This window comes from Rhincodon typus, chromosome 1 (assembly GCF_021869965.1).
Source record: "Rhincodon typus isolate 14 chromosome 1, sRhiTyp1.1, whole genome shotgun sequence".
Lineage (NCBI taxonomy): Eukaryota > Metazoa > Chordata > Chondrichthyes > Orectolobiformes > Rhincodontidae > Rhincodon > Rhincodon typus.
Window position 1 is genome coordinate 79,438,744 of NC_063332.1, and position 21,382 is coordinate 79,460,125.

Sequence of the window (21,382 nt, forward strand, 5' to 3'; positions counted from 1 at the left end):
AGGATGGATGTTTTGGCCCTAAATCTTAGGATGGATGTTTTGGCCCTGGAGGGAGTTCAACACAGCGTTTACAAGGATATTACCTAGGCTTCAGATATTAAGTTTATTCTCCAGAATTTAGAAGGTTAAGGGGTGATCTAATTGAGGTTTTCAGAATATTAATAGGGAAAGACAGGGTAGATAAAGATGAACTATTTCCACTGGTTGAAGATTCTAGGACCAGGGTTCACAGTCTAAGAATTAATGCCAGTTCATTTAGGAGAGATGTTAGAAAGCACTCCTACACTTCAACAAAGAAGTGGCAGAGAAACTGAATAGGTATTTTTCCAATAGTTTTCACAATGGAAGACACCAACAACATATGAGAACTTCAAGTGTCAGGGGAGTCAGAGGTGAATGTAGAGGTCATCACAAAGGAGAAGGTGCTGGGGATGCTGAAAGGTCCGAAGGTGGATAAATAGACCACCAGATAGATTATACCCCAGAGTTCTGACGGAGGTAGCTAAGGTGATTTTAGTGGCATTAGCGATGATCTTTCAGGAATCAGTAGAGTCAGGGAGGCTCCAGAGGAGTAGAAAATGGCTAATGTAACACCCCTGTTTAAGAAGGGAGAGAGGCAGAGGGCAGGAAACTATAGGCTGGTTAGCCTGACCTTGGATAGATTTCAGAATCCATTATTAAGGATGAGATTATGGAGTACTTGGAAGTGCATAGTAAAATAGGGCTGAATCAGCACAGCTTCATCAAGGGGAGGTTATACTTAACAAATCTATTAGAATTCTTTGAGGAGGTAACAAGCAAGCTGGACAAAGAAGAGCCAGTGGATGTTATCTATCTGGATTTCCACAAGGCCTTTCATAAGGTGCCACACAGGGGGTTCTAAGTAAGAGCCCATGGTGTTAGAGGCAAGGTACTGGCATGGATAGGAGATTGGCTGACTGGCAGAGAGTAGTGATAAAGGGGTCTTTTTCTGATGGTGACTAGTAGAGTTCTGTAGGGGTCGACGTTGAGATCACAACTATTCACATTGTACATTAATAATTTGGATGAAGGAACTGACAGCATTGTTGCAAATTTTGCAGATGACACAAAGATAGGTGGAGGGGCAGGTAGTGTTGAGGAAGTGGGAGGCTGCAGAAGAACTTGGACAGAGTAGGAGGGTGGGCTAAGAAGTGACAGATGGAATGCAATGTAGGTAAGTGAGAGGGTATACACTCTGATAGGAAGAATACAGACACAGAGGTAGTAGGAACTGCAGATGCTGGAGAATCCGAGACAACAAGGTGCAGGGCTGGATGAACACAGCAGGCCAAGCAGCATCATAGGAGCAGAGAGGCTGACGTTTCGGGCCTAGACCCTTCACAGACACAGACTACTTTCTAATTAGGAAAAGGCTTCGGAAATCGGAACCAAAAAGGGACTTATTTGCCTTCATAACTAATAACTGAATATGATTCAGAAACTGAATTAGATTAAGTAAGTAGTTAGGAAGGCAAATGCAATATTAGCATTTATTTCAAAAGAGCTAGAATGCAAGAACAGAGATGTACTCCTGGGGCTGTGTAAAATTCTGATCACACTGCATTGGAAACATTGAGAGTGGTTTTAGGCCCCTTACCTAAGAAAGGATGTGCTGGTGTTGGAGGCGGGGTGGGGGAGGTGGTCAGAGGAAGTTGATAAGAATGATCCCAGGGATGATGGGCCTGTTATATGAGGAGTTGTTGAGGAATCTTGGTTTGTATTCAATAGAGTTTAGAAGGATGACGTGGGGGGACTCTGATTGAAACTTACCGGAGGTAAGGAGAAATCTCTTAAGCCATAGGGTAGTGAATCTGGAACTCATTGCTGCACAGGCCTGTGGAAGCAAAGTCATTGAGTGCATTTGGAACTGAAATAGATAGGTTCTTGACTGGTAAGGGATAAAGGGTTATGGGGAGAAGGCAGGAAAATGGGTTTGAGAAACATATCATTAATGATCAAATAGTGGAGCAGACTCGATGGGCTAACTGGAGTAATTCTGCTCCTATACCTTATGGTCTACATACGAAGAATAGTGGAGGTTTGGAACTCTATTCCTCAAATGGTGATCAATGCCAATGCCAATTCAATTGTTAATTTTAAATCTGAGATAGACAAAATTTTATTATGCAAGGGTATGAAGGGATATGGGGCATGGCAGGCAAATGGTGTTTGGCCTCAGATCAGCCATGAACTTATTGAAATGTGAAGCAGGCTTGAGAGCTTGAATGGCCTCTCCTGTTCCCAGGATAAGGCTCAACATAGAGTCATATCTAACATAAGAGGCCCTTTGATCCACACTGCTTGGCCCATAGCCTTGAATGTAATCACATTTCATCTATGTACTTTTTAAAGGTTGTGAAGTTTGCCACTCAACTACCCTCCCAGGCAATGTATTCCAGATTTCCACCACCATGGGTAGAAAAGATTTTCACAAATCTCTAAACCTCCTGCCATCACCTTAAAATTATGCCCCTCTCATTTTTGACCCTTCAGCTAAGGGGAACAGATGCTTCCTATCCACCCTGTTCATTCCCCTCATGATCTCATACACTTCAAACAAGTCCTCTTCAACCCTCTCTGCCTCTAAAGAAAACAACCCAAGCCTATCCAGACTTTCTTCATAGCTAGAATGCTCCAACGCAGGCAACCATCAGGTGAATCTCTTCCATACCCCTTCCAGCGCAATCACATCTTTCCTATAGTGCAGTGACTAGAAATGCACATAGTACTCCATCTGTGGCCTAACCAAACTTTTGTACAGGTCCAACATAACCTCCTTGCTCTTACTATCTGTGCCACGATTGTTGAAGGCAAGTGTCCCGTACACCTCTGTAACTACGCTATTAATTTGTCCTGCTGCCTCAGGGATCTGTGGACAAGCACTGCAAGATCGCTCTGTTCCTCTGAGCTTCCTAGTGTCCTTCACTTATTGAGTACTCCCTTCTCTTGTTCCTTCTTCCCAAGTGCATCATCTCACACTTTTCAGGGTTAAATTCCATCTGCCAATGATCTGCCCATCTGACCAATCCATCTATATCTTCCTGTAACCTAAGATATTCTTCCTCATATTTAAATGTCTATCAATCTTCGTGTCATCTGGATGAACCAAATCAGGGATTTTAGTGGAGGGAAAGCTTGTTCGCTTGGCTGCACCTGCTTTCCCTCCAAAATATCTATCAGTGCAGAGTAGAATCAGTTTCTGTTAGGTGAAAGCTTAAGCCACTTTTCCCTAGGTTACACAATTCAAGTTTTATATTTACTGCGCAGGTTTCCAAGGGGTCAGGATGTCAACAGTGAAAGGAAGACCAGAGGTTTGTGGCTCTGTGAAGTAAACAGCATAAATAACTCCCTTGTAACATAGCTTATGTGCCAAGAAGAGCAGGTATCCTAAGCACTGACTCTCAGTGTAGCATCCAATCTTCCGTTTGCCGATCACTGACTTTTCTCTCCCCACTCATCACCCTTTAGATAGATTTGCTGACTGACTCCAACTCCAGCTCTGGTCACTATCTCAATGCTGTGGTCAAAGCCAGTCTTCACTCTCACTTTCATTACTACTGGGCATTCCCTGCTGCAGCCTCCTGCCAAACTTCTTAGCTGCCTTTCTGCACTCTTCTCATAAATAACTGGACCAGTGATCAGTGAAGGAGAGCAGGTAAAAGATGAAAGACATGGAATGTAGAGATAAACTAAAGCTAACTTTAGACATGGAAGGAGGAATTATTTCAGATGACATATTGTGTACATTGCAAGAAATGGAGCAGTAGAAGAAGCAGTGCTATAGAAATGAACTACAGGGTAGAGATAATTGAAGAGATTGGAGTACTTAATAGTATCAAAGGCAGCAGAGATGTCAAGGAAGCACTTTTACATAAGATGTCATTGTAATTTTTATCAACGGGGTTTCAGCATGATGGAAAGCTGACTAGATGGTTTCACAGGAATGCATTTGCAAGACCTGTGCTCCAGAACCTTATGAAGAACAGTGGAAAGGAAGCAATAGATGGTAAGTAAGAGAAATTGAAGTAGATTTTCAGAGGAGAGGAGTGAATATAGAGATTTATTAGAGATACAGGACCCAAATCAGAGAAAGAGAGATAGGTTGATAAAAATGATGGTAAAAATTAGGAAGGTTTTATCATCATGAGTTGACCTCGGGTTGCTGGGAACTGAAGGTGCAGGTGCTGATCATAATTCAGAGCTGAAGAAGAGACTGTTGCAGATGGTAAGAGGTATGTGCTCATAGAGGGGTCTATAAAAAGTGGGTAGGGTTCGTGGGTAGGGACAGTGGAGCAGGGACATCAGAATAAGTGTTTTTGATTTGGGACACAAAAACATGTATGACCTGTCTGAACTGAGAATAAATGGCTATTGTGGATGCGGTCAGAAATGATAATTTTTGTTTGGAAATAGGACTTTGGAGATGATTTTAATATCTGGGATGATCTTAGATTAGTTAGGAGACTTTCACATGGAAAGACACAGCAGAACTTGAGGTGATAAAGCCAAAAATTCTGAAACGAACAGTGGTAAAATGGACATCCTCATCACTAAACTCCAGTTACTCCAGATATTGGTTGAGAATATTTTCAATAAGATTTTTCATTTTGTTCAGTTTTAAAATTTTTAAACACCGGTATCTAGTGAAACTGATGTTCCATTTTCAAACAACACAGTTCACGTAGGTTTCCATTTACCTTGTTCTGTGTGTTAAGAGTGAAAATGCTGTCTTTTCTTTCCAGGAGTTTACATGCATAGGCAATATTAACAGCAGTTTCTTGTTTGTCTCCTGTTAAGACCCAAATCTTTATCTTTGCCTTTCGAAGTGCCACAATAGTGTCTGGGACACCTTCCTGTAAACGATCTACAATACCCGTAGCACCTAAACATAGAATTAGAAATTACAATATATGTTATTTCCAAATGCAAAATCACAGAGATTGATTCAAACTATTAGTCACGATTGTTTATTAAATTTCTTTTTCTGATGTATCTAAAATTATGAAAGTATAAAGTCAGAGCTTAATTGAAACACATGAAAACGATGCTGACATTCAATTCCTATTCAGCTTTTAGTTGTCACCTCCAAAGCTGACGGCTTTAAGATTCAGACCCATGGAAAACTGCTTCTGTTGCCTTAATGTGATTGGTTTTAAGTGTATGGAAACCAGGTGAGATGGGATCACATTGGTTCATAATCTCATGGAATGCAATATATTACAAGTCTTACCTTGGCATGCACCACCATTCTAAACTTTATTACCTGCTGCCAACTTTACACATCTATGAAGGGAATCGCATGCATATAAAACCGTAAAGAAATGATGGCATTAGTGGTAATGTTGCTGGACTAGTAATTCAAAGGACTAGGCTAGTGCTCTGGGTACATAGGTTCAAAATTCCATGACAGCAGCATGTGGAATTTAAATTTCATTCATACAAAAATCTGGAATTCAAAGCTAGTCATTGGTAATATTCCTGCCAAACCTATGTGGTCTACATGTAATGTGGTGGACCGTTAACAGCACCTAGAAGTGGCCTTGCAAGCTCAGGTCAATGGAAGACCTTGCCAATGATGAACAAGTAAAAGAACTTTTTTTTAAACACGGTGGCATTGTCATGTCACAGTTTGAAGCCTTTCAAACTCCCTAAAAGACAGGTTTTCAAACAGGCAGTGCATGAACCATTCACAGACAACTTTTCTCAACCTGAGTTTTTTTTTAAACCAAAACTTAGTCTGTGGAAATTTTATAATATGAGACAGAGGAATAAGGTGTGCTGAGGGAGGCTTCAGAACCAAAAAGGATCAGAACTGCAACCTTGGCCATTATTATTTCAACCAATTCTACCTTCGAAATGATAAGTTTTGTTACTTACCTGTGAAATATAACCTAAAATCAAAGCATTGTACAAATATAAATTTTATGACTTTAAAATAGAATGCAGCAAGGTCCATTGATCTAATAATCTCCCGTTTTCTAATCTTGTGTCACCTGAGATTACACATGATCTTGATTCCCTTTGAGAGGTTTTCTGCAACTGTGCTTATTAACTTACTTTTCTATTAATTAAAGAGAATGTCCAAAATGTCAGACTGGCATGAACAATGGGAAAAGCCCTAGTCCTTTTGCAATGGCACAAATGACGACTTAATTCTTCCTAAAAATAATTGAGAAAAGTATGTATTTTCCAGCAGATGCAAAAATAAGTCCAGGTTCATCATTTAGAAAAAAAAAATCAAACACTACATTCTCGACAATCCATATATATTTGAATAAAGATATAAACAATCATTTCAACCTGCATAAAAACTGCTTCAACAGGCTGGAATCTTACTGGCTTTGAAGATTTTGAGAATTTATGGTCAAAAATGGACATTGACCCTGTTGATACTTTCTGACGTCAGGAAGGTACCCATCTGCAATTTACGTACAAGTGGGCACCTAAATATTCAAATTGTCTACCCGCCATTGCTAGTGATGGCCTATTTATGTCAAGACTGTCTCTGGTTCAACATTCACATTTCAAAATTTTGCTCCTGATTCTACCTTCAAGTCCAATTCCTGGGAACCAGGAAGATTCCAACAATAGAATTAATCACCACCTGCTGAACAAGTTAAGCAACCAGGTAAAAAATCAGAACAATTTTGAAAATTTCCTTAACACCATACTAAAATAAATATGCTAAGCTAAGCAGCTATAACAATATACAACATTCCATTATTTTATTCTTGCGATTATTTACCAAGCAGTGTTAGGTTAGTTTCCAGCTTAAGAGCTGATTCGAATAGTAGCTCCTCCTGGTTATCAATACTTGTCTCTGCTAAGAGATGAAATTGTACCCACTCTGCGTATTCAGAATCATTCATCACCTGCAGAAAAGAAAACATGATGCTTAGAATGAGGCATCTCGAGCCCAACAATGTCTAAATATGAACACTAACACTACAAAATCCATACAAAAATAACCTATCGTCACAAGAGAATTTGATAATTTGTTAGTACTTTCTGTTTATATATTTATATTGACACAGCATGATAATATGTATTTAATTTATTCCAAGGTGAATGAATACTGGGTGTTCTTTCACATTTCACAAAATGCAATATCATCATCTTTGGAAACACAGAATTATCAGTTTTAACAGAAAATGAAGCTATGTATTTCTGAACAGCTGAAAAGACGTCATTTCAATCTCTTGACCAAACAGCAGCAAGAGTTGCCAAATTAAGATATCACTAAACAACTGGGAATGTAGTCAATCAAGCAGATTACATTCTATCTCCAAGGTAACTCATTAGTTTCTGACTGTGAATGGTAATAAGAGTACTCAAAGATATTAGAATCCAGCTTTTGAGTGTTTTCTTTCAAGTTGCTCTTCCGTACCAAAACTGCTTTAGCTGATGGCCCAGCTGCACTGCTGAATACTAACTGTCTTCACTCGGAAAGATGATGAAAACATCACAGTTAGGAAGAGGTAGAAGTTATATTGGATAGGATAGAAATAGAAATTAGAAGTTGGGAAGATCTCAAAACAGGGGGAAAAGAAACCACTGGTCTGGATCCTAGACCACTGAAGGGAAATAAGAGATGAAAATACACAGTTGGCGGCCTCAAGCTCCAAACCCTTCTTTGATCTTTAGCGTCAGTGAACGAGGATTACAAATATTACAGACATGTTCAAAAAACGGAGAGGAAAGGCCAGTCAGTCTAAAGTTAGTTTAGGGAAACTTTTGAGACAATAATGTGGGATGAAATTAATTGCCACTTAAAATCATTAAAAGGTAAAGTCATCATAGTCCTATCGGACCATAGGGCTGCTCTGTCATTACAGACGGATGACTGGGGGTGACGGTTTAACCTAAGGGTCACCATACCTCAGGAGAGGGCACAGGTTGAGAAGGAGAGGCGTTCACAATAACCTCAACCAGTATGGGAATTGAACCTGTGCTGTTGGCATTACTTTGCACCGCAAGCCAGACATCTAACCAATCGAGCTAACGAATCTCTAACTTAAAATCAGTACCGATCTGTTAAGGGAAAACTGTATTTCACTTCATTGTATTCTTTGATAAAATAACAAAAGGTTTTGCAATTGATACTGTGTTTTTAAACTTTCAAAAGACATTTTCTAAAGTACTCCATAAAAGACTCGTCAGCAAAACTGAAGCTGGTGGGAACCGAGAGACTGCAACAATACGGATGTAAAATCAATTAAATAGTAGAATTAAGTACTGCTGAGCTATTATTTTTCCATAATGGAGGGATGTATAAAGTGATGATGCCCAAGTTTAATACAGACAACTGTGAAATGATATATTTTGGTTGCAATACTGAGAAGAGGCAATATAGAGTACAATTCTAAATGGAGTGTGGAAGCAAACAGACATCAGTGTACATTTACGCAATTGTTGAAGGTGGAAAAGCAGATGGAGAAAGTGGGCAAAAGTAAAAGCATTCAGGAATCTGAGCCTTATGAACAACTCAGAATTCATAGAATCCCTACACTGTGGAAACAGGTCATTAAGCTGTGAGATATTGTACGATAATTCTCTTTACTAACTGACTGACAAGCGTGCTATGTTTATTATACTGTGTTCCATTCACTCATTCATAAAACCACGTTTTTGGAGTACATTTTTACTCTTACAAGGTAAACTAATTAAACATCGTTTCTAACCCATTACTGTTTCTTTACACCTTTCTATTCTTATTGACTCCATGCTGCATGCAGTGTTCAAACTTATTTCTGTATCAAAGGCTACCCCTGAATAAGTGTTAATGCCGTAACCTACTCAGAACATTGCCATTGCCACCATAGTGTCTCCATAACCCACTCAAAACTATGGAAAGAATATAATATTAATTCGCCTTTAGCAACCGTCTCTTGGAACCAGAATAGGTTGCAGAGCATCAAACAGTTTCCTCCACTAGTATACAATGTGGAGCTGGAGGAACACAGCAGGCCAGGCACCTCAGAGGAGTAGGAAAGTTGCCATTTCGGGTCGGGACCCCTCTTCAGAAATGGGGGAGGGGGAAGGGAGCTCAGAAATAAATACAGAGAGGAGGGGTGGGGCTGGGGAAGATAGGTGGGATGGTGATAAGTAGTGTAGGTAAGCAGTGGTGGGGATTGGTCAGTGAGGTGGGAGGATCAGATAGTTGGGAGAAAAGATGGGCAGGTTGTATCAAGTCAAGGAGGTGGGGATGAGAGGGAGGGATGGTCTTGGGATGAGGCTGGGGGTGGGGAGATTTTGAAAATGGTAAAGGCCACATTTAGGCCATTGGGCTGTAGGCTCCCAAGGCGGAACAGGAGGTGCTGCTTCTCCAGTTTCTGGGTGGCTTCATTGTGACACCGGAGGCGGCCCAGGATGGACATGTCACCCAGGGAGTGGGAGGGGGAGTTGAAATGGTTCATAACCGGAAGGTGTTGTCGTTTGTCACGAACAGAGTGCAGGTGCTCTACAAAGCGATCCCCGAGCCTCCATTTGGTCTCACCGATGTAGAAGAGGCCACATTGGGTGCAGCGGATGCAAGAGACCACATTGATGGATGTGCAGGTGAACCTCTGTCTGCTGTGAAAGGTTTGCTTGGGGCCTTGAATGGAGGGTGAGGGTGGAGGTGTAGGGGCAGGAGTAGTACTTCCTGTGGTTGCAGGAAAAGGTGCCAGGGGTGGTAGGGCTAGTGGGGAGTGTGGAGCGGATGAGGGAGTCTCGAAGAAAGCGGTCCCTACGAAAAGCAGATAGGGATGGGTATGGAAATATATATTTGGTTGTGGGGTCGGATTACATGTGGTGGAAGTGGCAGAGAATAATACGTTGGATATGGAGGTTAGTGGGATGATATGTGAGGACAAGGGGGATTCTGTGTTTATTTTTGTTGGTGGGGAGGGGATGTAAGGGCAGAGGTGTGGGAAACGCAAGAGATGCGGTCTAAAGCATTTTCGACCACCGAAGTAGGGATGTTGTGCTCCTTGAAATCAGAGGACATCTGGGATGTTCGGGAGTGGAACGCCTCATCTTGGGAGCAGACGCAGCAAAGGCGGAGGAATTGGGAGTAAGGGATCGCATTCTTGCAGGAAGGTGGGTGAGAAGAGTTGTAGTCTAGGTAGCTGTGGGAGTTGGTGGGCTTGCAATAGATGTCTGTTTCGAGGCAGTCACCAGAGATGGAGACACAGAAGTCCAGGAAGGAGAGAGAGGTATCAGAGATGGTCCAGGTGAACTTGAGGTTGGGGTGAAAGACGTTAGTAAAGTTGATGAACTGTTCAAGCTCCTTGTGGGAGCATGAGGCAGCACCAATACAGTCATCGATGTAGCGGAGGAAGAGGTGGGGCATAGTGCTAGTGTAGCTGTGGAAGAATTGTTCCATGTATGCTACAAAGAGGCGAGCATAGCTTGGGCCCATGCGGGTTCCCATGGCTGCCCCCTTAGTCTGTAGGAAGTGGGAGGAGTTGAAGCAGAAGTTCAGTTAAGCGGATGAGGGTGTCGGTGGAGGGGGACTGGTTAGGCCTGGGGGAGAGGAAAAAGGGGAGGGCTTTCAGGCCATCCACGTGGGGAATGCAAGTGTACAGGGATTGGATGTCCACTATGAAGATGAGGTGTTGGGAGCCAGGGAATTGGAAGTCTTGGAGGAAATAGAGGATATGGGTGGTGTCCCAGACGTAGGTGGGGAGTTCCTGGACCGGGGGAGAAAACAGAGTCAAGGTAAGCAGAGATCATGCTTGTGGATTTTGGGATGGAGATAGAAACGGGAGGTGCGGGGTTGGGGAACGATGAGGTTGGAGGCTCTGGGTGGGAGGTCACCCAAGGTGTTGAGGTTGTGAATGGTTTAAGAGATGATTGTTTGGTGCTCAGGGGTGGGGTTATGATCGAGAGGGCGGAAGGAGGTGGTGTCAGAGAGTTGGTACCTGACCTCAGATATGTAAAGGACCTCCTACTTTCTTACTCTTCTGTTGCTGTCTGGCCTGCTGTGTGCCTCCATCTTCGCTTTGTGTTATCTCTGACTCCAGCTTCGGCAGTTCTTACTATCTCTTCCTCCACTAGCATGTGCTTTTTAGATACATATTAAATAGTGCTGCTACCCCTTTTGAGAAACTTACTCTCAAAACATTGCTTCCATGAAACTGCATGAATGAACATGTAAGAACTATCAAAACGGGCAATAGTAAATGAAATCTCATGACCCAGCTGCGGGAGATCAGTTTAATATCCTCTATGCTTTTATTTAGTACACGTATAATTTCTCACTTATTAAGATTATATAGGTCTAGTTTTTTTACTAACATTGCTAACTTTAAAGACAAAAGGGCCAATGCCTCTTAATTATGCAAGCTCAGACTGGACAGACATTCAAATTCTATCAAGAGTAACAGCCAGCATTTACCAAGTGCTTAAACCATCTCCTACTTCCCAGTGACACATGTCACACAAACTTTTGTATACAATAGATACAACTATGAATACCATAGTGCTAAAATTTTAATGTATGTAAGAACTGTGTAGAAAGAGGCTACTGTAAAACCGTACATTGGATTCCATCGCCGCCTCAAACTGTGTTACTGTGGATGTTCAATAAAGAGGCTATTTTCGCCACTCACTGATCTCAATTGTTATTGAAATATGATCGCAAAAGCCCAACAAGTCCACATCGACTGTCCAAACAGCCTCCCACCCACAGTCACCCCCTAGCCTATCCCTGTAACACTGCACTTCCCATGGCCAATCCACCTAACCTACAATTCCCTGGACTCCTTGGGCAATTTAGAATAGCCAACCCACCTAATCTGCACATCTTTGGACCACACCCGGAGGAAAACCACGCAGACACACGGATAATGTGCAAACTCCACACAGACAGTTGCCCAAGGCTAGAACTGACCCTGGATCCCTGGTGCTATGAGGCAGCAATGCTAACCACTGAGCCACCATGTGCTAAAATTTTAATGTATGTAAGAACTGTGTAGAAAGAGGCTACTGCACACAGTACCAAAGCAAGGAAGTTGTGACACACCTTTAAAAATCAGCTGGTTAACTATTGTGTTTAATTCTAGGTAACACTATTAGGGAGGATATGAAGGTTTTAGAGAAGGTGCAGAAAGGATTTGGGAGAATGGTTCCAGGGCTGAGAGACTTTATTTAGTTGTGTGGATGGATAGATAGAAGAGCAACCCAAACTTCTCCATGTAAAATTGGTTGCATTCACAGACAATGAATGCTAGGGATTAAGTTTTCTTTCTTCCTTTATGGTATGTAGTAACTACACTTAAATCTGGTCAGAACCTATCACTCAAACTGACACACAGCACTAGACAGTGAAGATGGCTCCATGACTTTCATGAAAGGCACTCTGATCCCATGTGGTAGGATGGCAGGGGATGCTGGAGTCATGTATGAAGGCAGTAGGCTAGTACCTGTATCGTCTCCCTGAGACTTCTATGGTTGGCAAATTGCAGTATATTGCAGTTGTAGCCTGTTTCTGTCTGGAAAGATCACAACGCAGAGAAAGAGTAAAGGTGATGCTAACAGCCACCATGAGACTTGCTCTTATTTGAGGCTCCAGGTTGTAATGAAGGATGGGGTAGTATCTCCTGTGTGAGGCAAAGTCTTCTCAGGCACTGATTGAGGTTCATTGCAATGTAAGAGTTGTGCTCCTGGAAGACTCTTTTGACACTGAGCTTTCTAAGAACAGCCTTCCTTCCCCTTGATTGTAGAAATTCCATGCTCTGCCACTACATGTCACACCCACAGGTAGCAGGCAGCACTGTAATGACTGCTGCCACACCTTCGCAAGGCAATGTTATTTTCTGTCTTTCTGTAGTCAGCCAAAACCTCCAAACTCTTTGGGTAGCTCATCACACTGCTATTACGCATTTCGTCTGAGCAGGAACATATCTAAAATATCTCAACTGCAACTGGCTGACTGGCTCCTTACATAGCCCAGTACAGAGCTGACTTTGCTTCATTACGAGTAAGTGAGGATGACACTGCCAGAAACACTTGTAAAATAATTTGGACAATGTGACGTCGCATTAAGCTGATGACATCAATGATTTGATGATTGTGTTAAGTGGCTTCAGATACACTCAGGGCATGCGTGTGTGTGCATCACTCAAGGAGACAGTATGTAGTGACATCTCCTGTGCTGCTACTCTGCTGGTAGATTTTCACGGAGGTCGTGACATGTGCTGATAACAATGGAAATTTGTGCCCGTGACATTTAATACACTCCCCTTTTCAATCATCTATAGTGAACAGAACTAAAAACAATATTTGTGGCAAAATGGATTAATGGGAATGGCAGTAAAATGTCTCAGAGCAAACTGGCATCCCCACCTACTCTTGAAAGCAAAAATAAAGGATTACCACAGCATTCATGAAGTGTAGGAAAGAGGCAATGACGACAACATTCTATGCTTTTGCAGTAAAGCGGAGCAGGAGGTCAATAGGAATTTAGCATAGGTTTTGTTTTCCCTAAGCTGAAACTACATAACGAGCAGCTTACATGAAATTGATTACATGCACAATGAATGCTAGGGATCAAGTTGCAATGGTACACAGATTTCTACAACAGCTCCTTTAAGGCTCATATTTCAGTTGTCTGATTGTCATATAAACAATCTGCCCAGGAAGACGGTAGGAAAATAGTTTTTGAGCAATGAGAATATCTCTAAGCAGCTGCCTTAGAGTGGAATGAAGGAGGCCTTCAGGCAGTTTGTTTTCTTCCTTTACTGGTGTGTGGTGACGACTATTAACTCCAATCAGAATGCATCATTCACAAATTGGTACACTAGACACCACTGGGGAGTGGCAATTCTTGAGGTGACTGCTTGAAGAATGAAATTCAGAACACAGCTAAGACGGGCAGGAGACTGCATTGGAGGGAAAAGCAAAAAGCAAAAGTGTAGTTGTTGACAGAAGTTCTGGAATTAGGGGAACAGGCAGGCCCCTCTGTAAAAACTATCATAAGTTGGGCATGGTGTGTGGCTAGGATAAAGGACATCATGAAGAAGTTGCAGAATATTCTGCAAGGGAAAGAGAATGAGCCAGAAGTTGTGGTACACGTGAGTATGAACAGCACAGAAAGGGTACGTATTGAGTTTCAATGGCAGACTTTCAGGAACATACAAATTAGAAGCAGAAGTAGGCCAATCAGCTTTTCAAGCCTTCTCCACCATTCACTAAGATGAGTGTTCCAGTTTTCACATTCCTATCTAACCTTACAACCTTTGATTCTCTTGCTTAACAAGTATCTATCTACAGAAATTGCTGGAGAAACTCAGATATTACTACGTGCTCTCATCTGGAATTTTGCTTTCAATTTATTTCCATATTTCTCACCATGACATGGTACATCTGCAACACTCCAACATTTTCCTCTGCTATGGAGCCAGAGATCTACTGTGTGGAAACAGGCTCTTTGGCCCGACTTGCCCAGGCCGTGCAGTTTTCACAATTTAATCTTCTCTCCCTTTCTCTATTTCTTGGCATTGATTATCTACCAATATTCATTATAAGCCCACCAATGCCACTGCAACCTTGATTACATTTCCTCACACCTCCCTCCCTCAAGGACTCCAGTCCATTCATAGCTCCTCAGTCTTCATTGTATCTGTTCTGACAGATGTGCATCTTCTTCTTCCCTCAACTTTGCCACATTACTGCACAGGGTCCTTATTCTGTTCAACCCATTTCCCCACACATCTGTTCTCACCCCTGCCCCCCTCTCTCAGAGTCACAACAGGTCCTCATTTCTCATCCCACTGGCCTCCACATTCAAAGGATCATCCTCCTCCATTTCTGCTGTCACGAAACGTATCTGTCCTTCCCCACCTCGTCAGCATTCCAAAAATAGCTTTCTTCTGTGACAATTGGTCTACACTTCAATTACTCCCAACAATTCATTCCCTCCCCATGTGACCCTCACATGAAATCACTGGAGGACCAACACTGGTCCTTTTACAAAAACAGAAACTTCTGGAAAAGCTCAGCAGGTCTGGCATCATTTGTAAAGAAAAATCAAAGTTAACGTTTCAGGTCCGGCGACCCTTCCTGAGAACTAATTCACTTGTTAATGTTTTGGGTCCGATGACCCTTCCTTAGGACTAGTTTTGAGGATGGGTCACCAGACTGATTTTTCTTCACAGATGCTGCCAGACCTGCTGAGCTTTTCAAGCAATTTCTGCTTTTGTTCCTGATTTACAGAATCCACAGACCTTTTGGTTTTACTGGTCCTTTTACCTTCCATCTTCTCATTGTCCAAGGCCCAAACTCTCCTTCTAAGTGAAGTATGAATTTACATGTACTTATCAATGAATATACTGTATCACTGCTCACAACGTGGTCTCCTCTGCAATGGAGATCAAAGTCAGATTGGGAGGCCGCTTTGTAGAATGTCTCCATTCAGACAGCCAGCAAGAATCGGAACTTTTAATTGTTTGCTATTTAATTAACTATTCATGTTTTCATGCTCACATGCCTATTCTTGGACTAGTGCAGCATTTCTGTGAAACTGAACACAAGCTCCAGGAATAGCATCTCATCTTCCAATTAGGCATCTTACAATCTTCTGGATTCAACATACATGTTCAATAAATTCAAACTATAAACACTGTCTTCCATTCTAATTTTGTGTTATGCAAGTTTGAATCTTATTTTTCATGTTTTCGCATCAGACAAATCTGTTCATTGCTCGGGCATTTACAGTCATTTTGGACAAAAGCTTTTTCTCTTTACAATGACCATTATCACTCCCATTGCCTTTTACTTTATGACACCTTTGTCATTTAATCATTTTCACCCTCTACTCTAATCCAGACTTCCCTATTGATCTTCCTCCCCTCCTTCCTTTCGATGACATATGGCATATTTGACTTAAATCACTGACCCAGATCTTCCAGACTTCAGATGCAGTCAGATCTATGCTGAAAGATGCGTATCAGCGCCTCTTGGCAGACCGGATGCATTGATTTGGCAGTTATTGCTGGGGTCAGTTATCTCAGTTGACTGGACAGCTGATTTGAGATGCAGAGCGATGCCACAGCATGGGTTCAATTCCCATATCAGCAGAGGTCACCATGAAGGTCCCATCTTCTTGACCTTGGCTCTTGTCTGAGGTGTGGTGTCCCTCAGGTTAAACCACCACTAGTCGTCTCTTTTTAATAAGACAGCAGCGTTATGGTCTGTAGGACCATTGCGACTGTCACTGCTGGGGAAACTAAAATTTCTGGTGGGTAATTGCTTGGCACCTGAAACCCACCAAAAAGGTCTCCAACTCTGAGACAGAGTTGAAGATTTGGAAGATTCAGGCTTATTTACCTGAATAGTTAAACAAGAAATGTTAGACGATCAAAAGTTGCTTCAACTTCTTAGGATCTATGGAACTGATCACCCAATCGCAAACACTGACTATCCTTGCCTGGTCCGCCAATCTCCTGGCCAGATATCTGATCTCCAGTTCCTCACATCCCCAGTCCTTTCCAGACACCGTACTCCCCTAATCTATACCCCACCTCTGAGATACCCGAACTCATCTGGGCTGACCTTATAACCTGACTTACTCACTTGATTTCCTGACCCACTCTTCTCCCTCAGGCATCTGTTGCCGTAACCCTTTGGCACACTGTAAGCTTACACCCTCCACCTGCTGCGTCATTCTACTCTACTTAACTGAACCTTGCACACATACCTTCTCTCCGTAGCCTTGCAAAGAACCTTTCATTAACCTGAACCCTTTGAGCTTTTAAGCTTTATTCACTTAATGGAATATAAACAACTTGTGCTGTAAAAAGGAAAATGGCCTCCACGAAGTTTTTAATGTGCTCTTGTCTGTAACAATCCTTCAATTTGGAAGATGTGTAGGATCTGCCACCAGAAGATGGGCTGAAACATTGCAGGTAAACACCTATTACGCTTTTATTTGCCTAATTTGGATTGGAGATAGGGATTCTATTGCAGACTGAAAGATTTGGGCCAAAAACTCTGTTTTGTTCTCCATAGATGCTGACAGACCTGAGTATTTCTGACATTTTCTGTTTTTTATGGCACAAATTTAATGTTTTGAACAAGCGATGCAGGAGAATCTGAGGCAGAATTTTTTTTAATATAGTGAGTGGTAATAACCTGCAAGTTGCTACCAACTAAGCGTGGAGTTGATCAATAATTTAATGGGCTCTTTAAGGAAATAACTTGCAGGGCTAAAGCAATGCATCAGGAAAATTGCACTGGCTTGATTGCTGTGAGCCACATGGCCTCCTTCTATGTTGTACTGTCTCTTTGATATTTGAGGGAACAAATGTGTAATTTGCAATTCTATGTTGTATCCTAGTTCATTTGATTTTGCTGTAATCAAGTAAGCAGGAGCTCTCTTTTGCCAAAAAAAACTATTAACACCATATTCAAACAAAGTGGTAATAAATCATGCAGTATTTTTAAAAATATACTGTAAAATAGATGCTCTCAAATCAGTAAGAAATTCAGAAAATGTTCATAAATTCTGAGCATTGCTATTGCATGCTTTTAATTTTCATTCCCTGGTGTGGAACTGGCTTGCAACACACAAGTTGTGAGATATCACATCTGGAATGTTCTATTTCCATACCTTCTTAGCAATGCAGAGAGTACGGAGTCCCTCTTTAGCATAATCATCTAAATAATGTTGAGTCCTTTCCTGAATGATCTTCTGTTCCTCATGGCCTACAAAATAAACAAGTCATTTGAGAACCAGTCCTGTAAACTATCCTGTATGGCAGAAAACATTTTGTGTACAATTAAACATTGCCTATGTTACAGCTGAAATCAGGCTGTCCGTGGGTAAAAGAAAGGCACAGGGTGATCACAAAACTCTTGCCATTGTGCATCAATACAATTTAGAATTACAACTTTTACATGAAACATCTATTATCCTAGCATTAAAGGAGGGACTACTGGATACGATCTACAGCCCTACACGAAAGATAGATTTTTATCAACCTAATTACCTATCCATGGCAATCCTTGCTTATTTTTTGAATGCATGCTGCATATTGGAACATTGTTCAAAAGATTTAGAATCACAATTATTAAAGCGCAGCATTAGTTTTATATATGCACTAGTGAAAGCCAGCTCTACATTACTAACAATTTTCTCAACTTACAGTTCCTAAATTATCCAATTAAATATTGGGAAAACTGAAGACACTGTATTTTGTCCCTGCTCCAGATTCCAGTGCCTAGCTTTTCTTCCTGTCAAGTCAGAATAAGCCAGTCTGTTGGATCCACTTTTAAAATTAGCATCCTTGTTTTCAAATTCCTCAATGGTCTTGCAACTTCCTCAGGAGGCAGAGTGGAGGACATGCCCCTGTCTGCATCGATGGTGCTGATATGGAGATGGTCAAGAGCGTCAAGTTCCTGGGAGTGATGATCACCAACCATCTGTCCCGGTTCACTCATGTCGATGCAATGGTCAAGAAAGCATAACAATATCTCTAATTCCTCAACAGACTAAGGAAATTCGGCACATCCACAAAGACCACTTACCAATTTTTATAGATGCACCACAGAAAGCATCCTATCTGGATGCGCCACAGTATGGTATGGCAAGTGTTCTTCCCAGGACTGCGGGAAACTACAGAAAGTTGTGAACACAACCCAGCTCATCAGGCAAACCAGCCTTCCATCCATTGACTTCATCTATACTTCCCGCTACTTCGAGAAAGCGAGTTACCTAATCAAAGATCCCTGCCACCCTGTTTATTTGCTCTTCCACCCTCATTCGTCGGGCAGAAGATATAAAAGTTTGAATACATGAAGGGATAGATTCACGAACAGCTTCTTCTCTGTTGTTATCAGACTTTTGAATGGACCTCTCAAATGTTAATTTTGATCCCTCTGCACCTTTTCTACATCTGTAACACTGTATTCTGCACTTTGTTCTGCTACCCTGACACACTTTACACAGTACAATCTGCCTGTACAACATGCAAAACAACAGTTTTGACTGTATCTCAGTAACTGTTACAAGAATAAATCAATCAGTAAAGATAAGAGTAGACCTTGGGTGGGAGTACGAAACTGGGGGAAGGCTAACTATGACGTTATTTGGCAGGAACTGGGGAATGTAGATTAGGGGGCAGCTATTTGAGTGTGTTAGGGCAAAAATCAAAATGAAAATTGTAGGAATAAATTTAAATAAGGAGACTACTGTCATTCTGAAAGTTTATAACAGTTTTTACATTCCTCCCAAGCCATAAACATTTCTCTCATTATTGATACTCCTAATCTTCACTTCTGTTTATAAATGTTAGGGCTGCCCACGGTTCTTCATTAACATAAAATGGCTGCCCATGGCTTGTAGTTGACATAAAAATGACCCAAGATTGCTAGCTGAAATACATTTACACAGTTAGAATCATGGCCTTCATACTCATAGCAACTAGATATAACATGTCTCATAAAAATCACACAATGGGATCTTATTATGAAGCAAAAATGTAGGTACTGCATATACAGAGACAGTTTTGATAAGAGATATCCATGAGAAGCACAGATAGAAGCCTCTCTTACAAGCTGATTCAAAGTTTACAATTAACATGGGATAGAAGGAGAAACAGCTTGACTCACATTAGTTAAGATCCTTTAGGTGATTGTAACCACATATAAATATCTATATATAAATCATGGAGTTTTAAAAATACAGTCATTAAGATATTTAACTGAATTCCTTTGGACAGATAGCCTTAGACAGTAGGGAGAAGCTCCCAGCCTGAAAGTAGGGAGGATTGAATAACAGGTGTAGAAGCCAGCAATATTCGAATGGGGTTGAACAAGATGTGAAGTGAAAACCCAAGGACAGATCATGGCAACACCTATAACTGTCCATCAATGGATCAATCAACAACATGATTGGTTAGCAATTGGTTTGTAAATGCTAAGGCAGGCTGAAAACAAATATATAAAATTTTGTGCCTTTCCTTTGTTTAGGGAAGAAGCTTTGTGACCCCCAGAGGTTTACTTCCCACTGGTGTAATGTCAGTAAACGCTTTGATACTGGAAATGGACTCCAGTGTTAAGGGATTCATTTAGTCTTTCCACTCCAACAGATAGTAAATCCACATCTGGCATGTGGGAATCTTCTAAAGGCCAGTTGTCTAGAGTTCAAGACCAGTATGTTCCTGCAAAAGTGAAGGATAAGGATGGCAAGCTTTGGGAACCTTGGATGACAACAGAAATTGTCAGGTTTGTCAGAAGGAAAAAGGAGGCATACGTGAGATTTAGGAAACTGAAGACAGACAGAGCCTTTGAAGAACATAAAGAAAGCAGGAAAGAACTTAAACAAGGAGTTAGGAGGGTTAAAAGGGGTAATGAAGTGACCTTGGCAAACAGGATTAAGGAAAATCCCAAGTTTTTTTATACATACATAAGGAGCAAGAGGGTAGTTAGTGAAAGGGTAGGTCCACTCAAGAACAAAGGAGAAAATTTATGCGTGGACCCAGGGATTGTGGATAAGGTCCTTTAATGAATACTTTGCACCAGTATTCACAGAGGAGAAGGACATGGTGGATGGTGAGTTGACAGAGGGAAATATTGATATTCTAGGGCATGTCAAGTGAATAAGGATATGTTGAGTGTTTTGAAAAGCATTGACAGAGACAACTCCCAAGCACCTGATGGATCTATCCCAGAATACTGAGGGAGGCGTTGGAAGAAATTGCTGGGGTCTCGTTTGGAATCTTTGTATCATTCAGTCATAAGCGAGGTCCCAGAGGAATGGAGAATAGCCAACGTTGTTCCTTTGTGTAAAAAGAGCAACAGGGATAAACTAGGAAATTACAAGCTGGTGAGCGTTATGTCAAATTATTGGAGAAGATTCCTAGGGACAGGATTTATTCACATTTGGAAAAATATGGACTTATTAGGCAGCATGGCTTTGAGCTGGGGAAGTCGTGTCTCACAAACTTGACTGAATTTTTGAAGAAGTGACAAAGATGATTAACGAGGTCAGGTATTGTCTACATGGACATTAGTAAAGCCTTTGACAAGGTCCCTCCTGGCAGGTCGATGCAGAAGGTGAAGTCACAAGGGATCTGCGGTGAGCTGGTAAAATGGATACGGAACAGGCTTGGTCGTAGAAGACAGAGAGTTAATGGTAGAAGGGTATTTTTCTAACTGGAGACCTGTAACCAGTGGCGCTTTGCAGGGATCAATGCTGGGACGCCTATTGTTTGGAATATATATATTCCAAACGATATGGAGGAGAATGTAAGATAACAAGGTGCAGAGCTGGATGAACACAGCAGGCCAAGCAGCATCAGAGGAGCAGGAAGGCTGACGTCTCGGGCCTAGACCTTTCTTCAGAAAATTCTTCATTTTTCTGAAGAAGGGTCTAGGC

At 41.6% G+C, this 21,382-nt stretch overlaps 1 protein-coding gene across 1 annotated transcript in view; it reads right to left on the reverse strand.

The window, feature by feature from the left end:
- Positions 1-21,382, reverse strand: part of LOC109929396 (phospholipid-transporting ATPase VD) — a 144,420-nt gene that overhangs the window by 35,299 nt on the left and 87,739 nt on the right. Inside the window, exons 13-15 of the mRNA XM_048600041.1 lie at positions 17,615-17,709; positions 6,767-6,893; positions 4,719-4,903 (exon numbers count right to left, since the gene is read on the reverse strand). Of these exons, the coding sequence (XP_048455998.1) occupies positions 4,719-4,903; positions 6,767-6,893; positions 17,615-17,709 (407 nt within the window). The remainder of the gene's footprint in view (positions 1-4,718; positions 4,904-6,766; positions 6,894-17,614; positions 17,710-21,382) is intronic.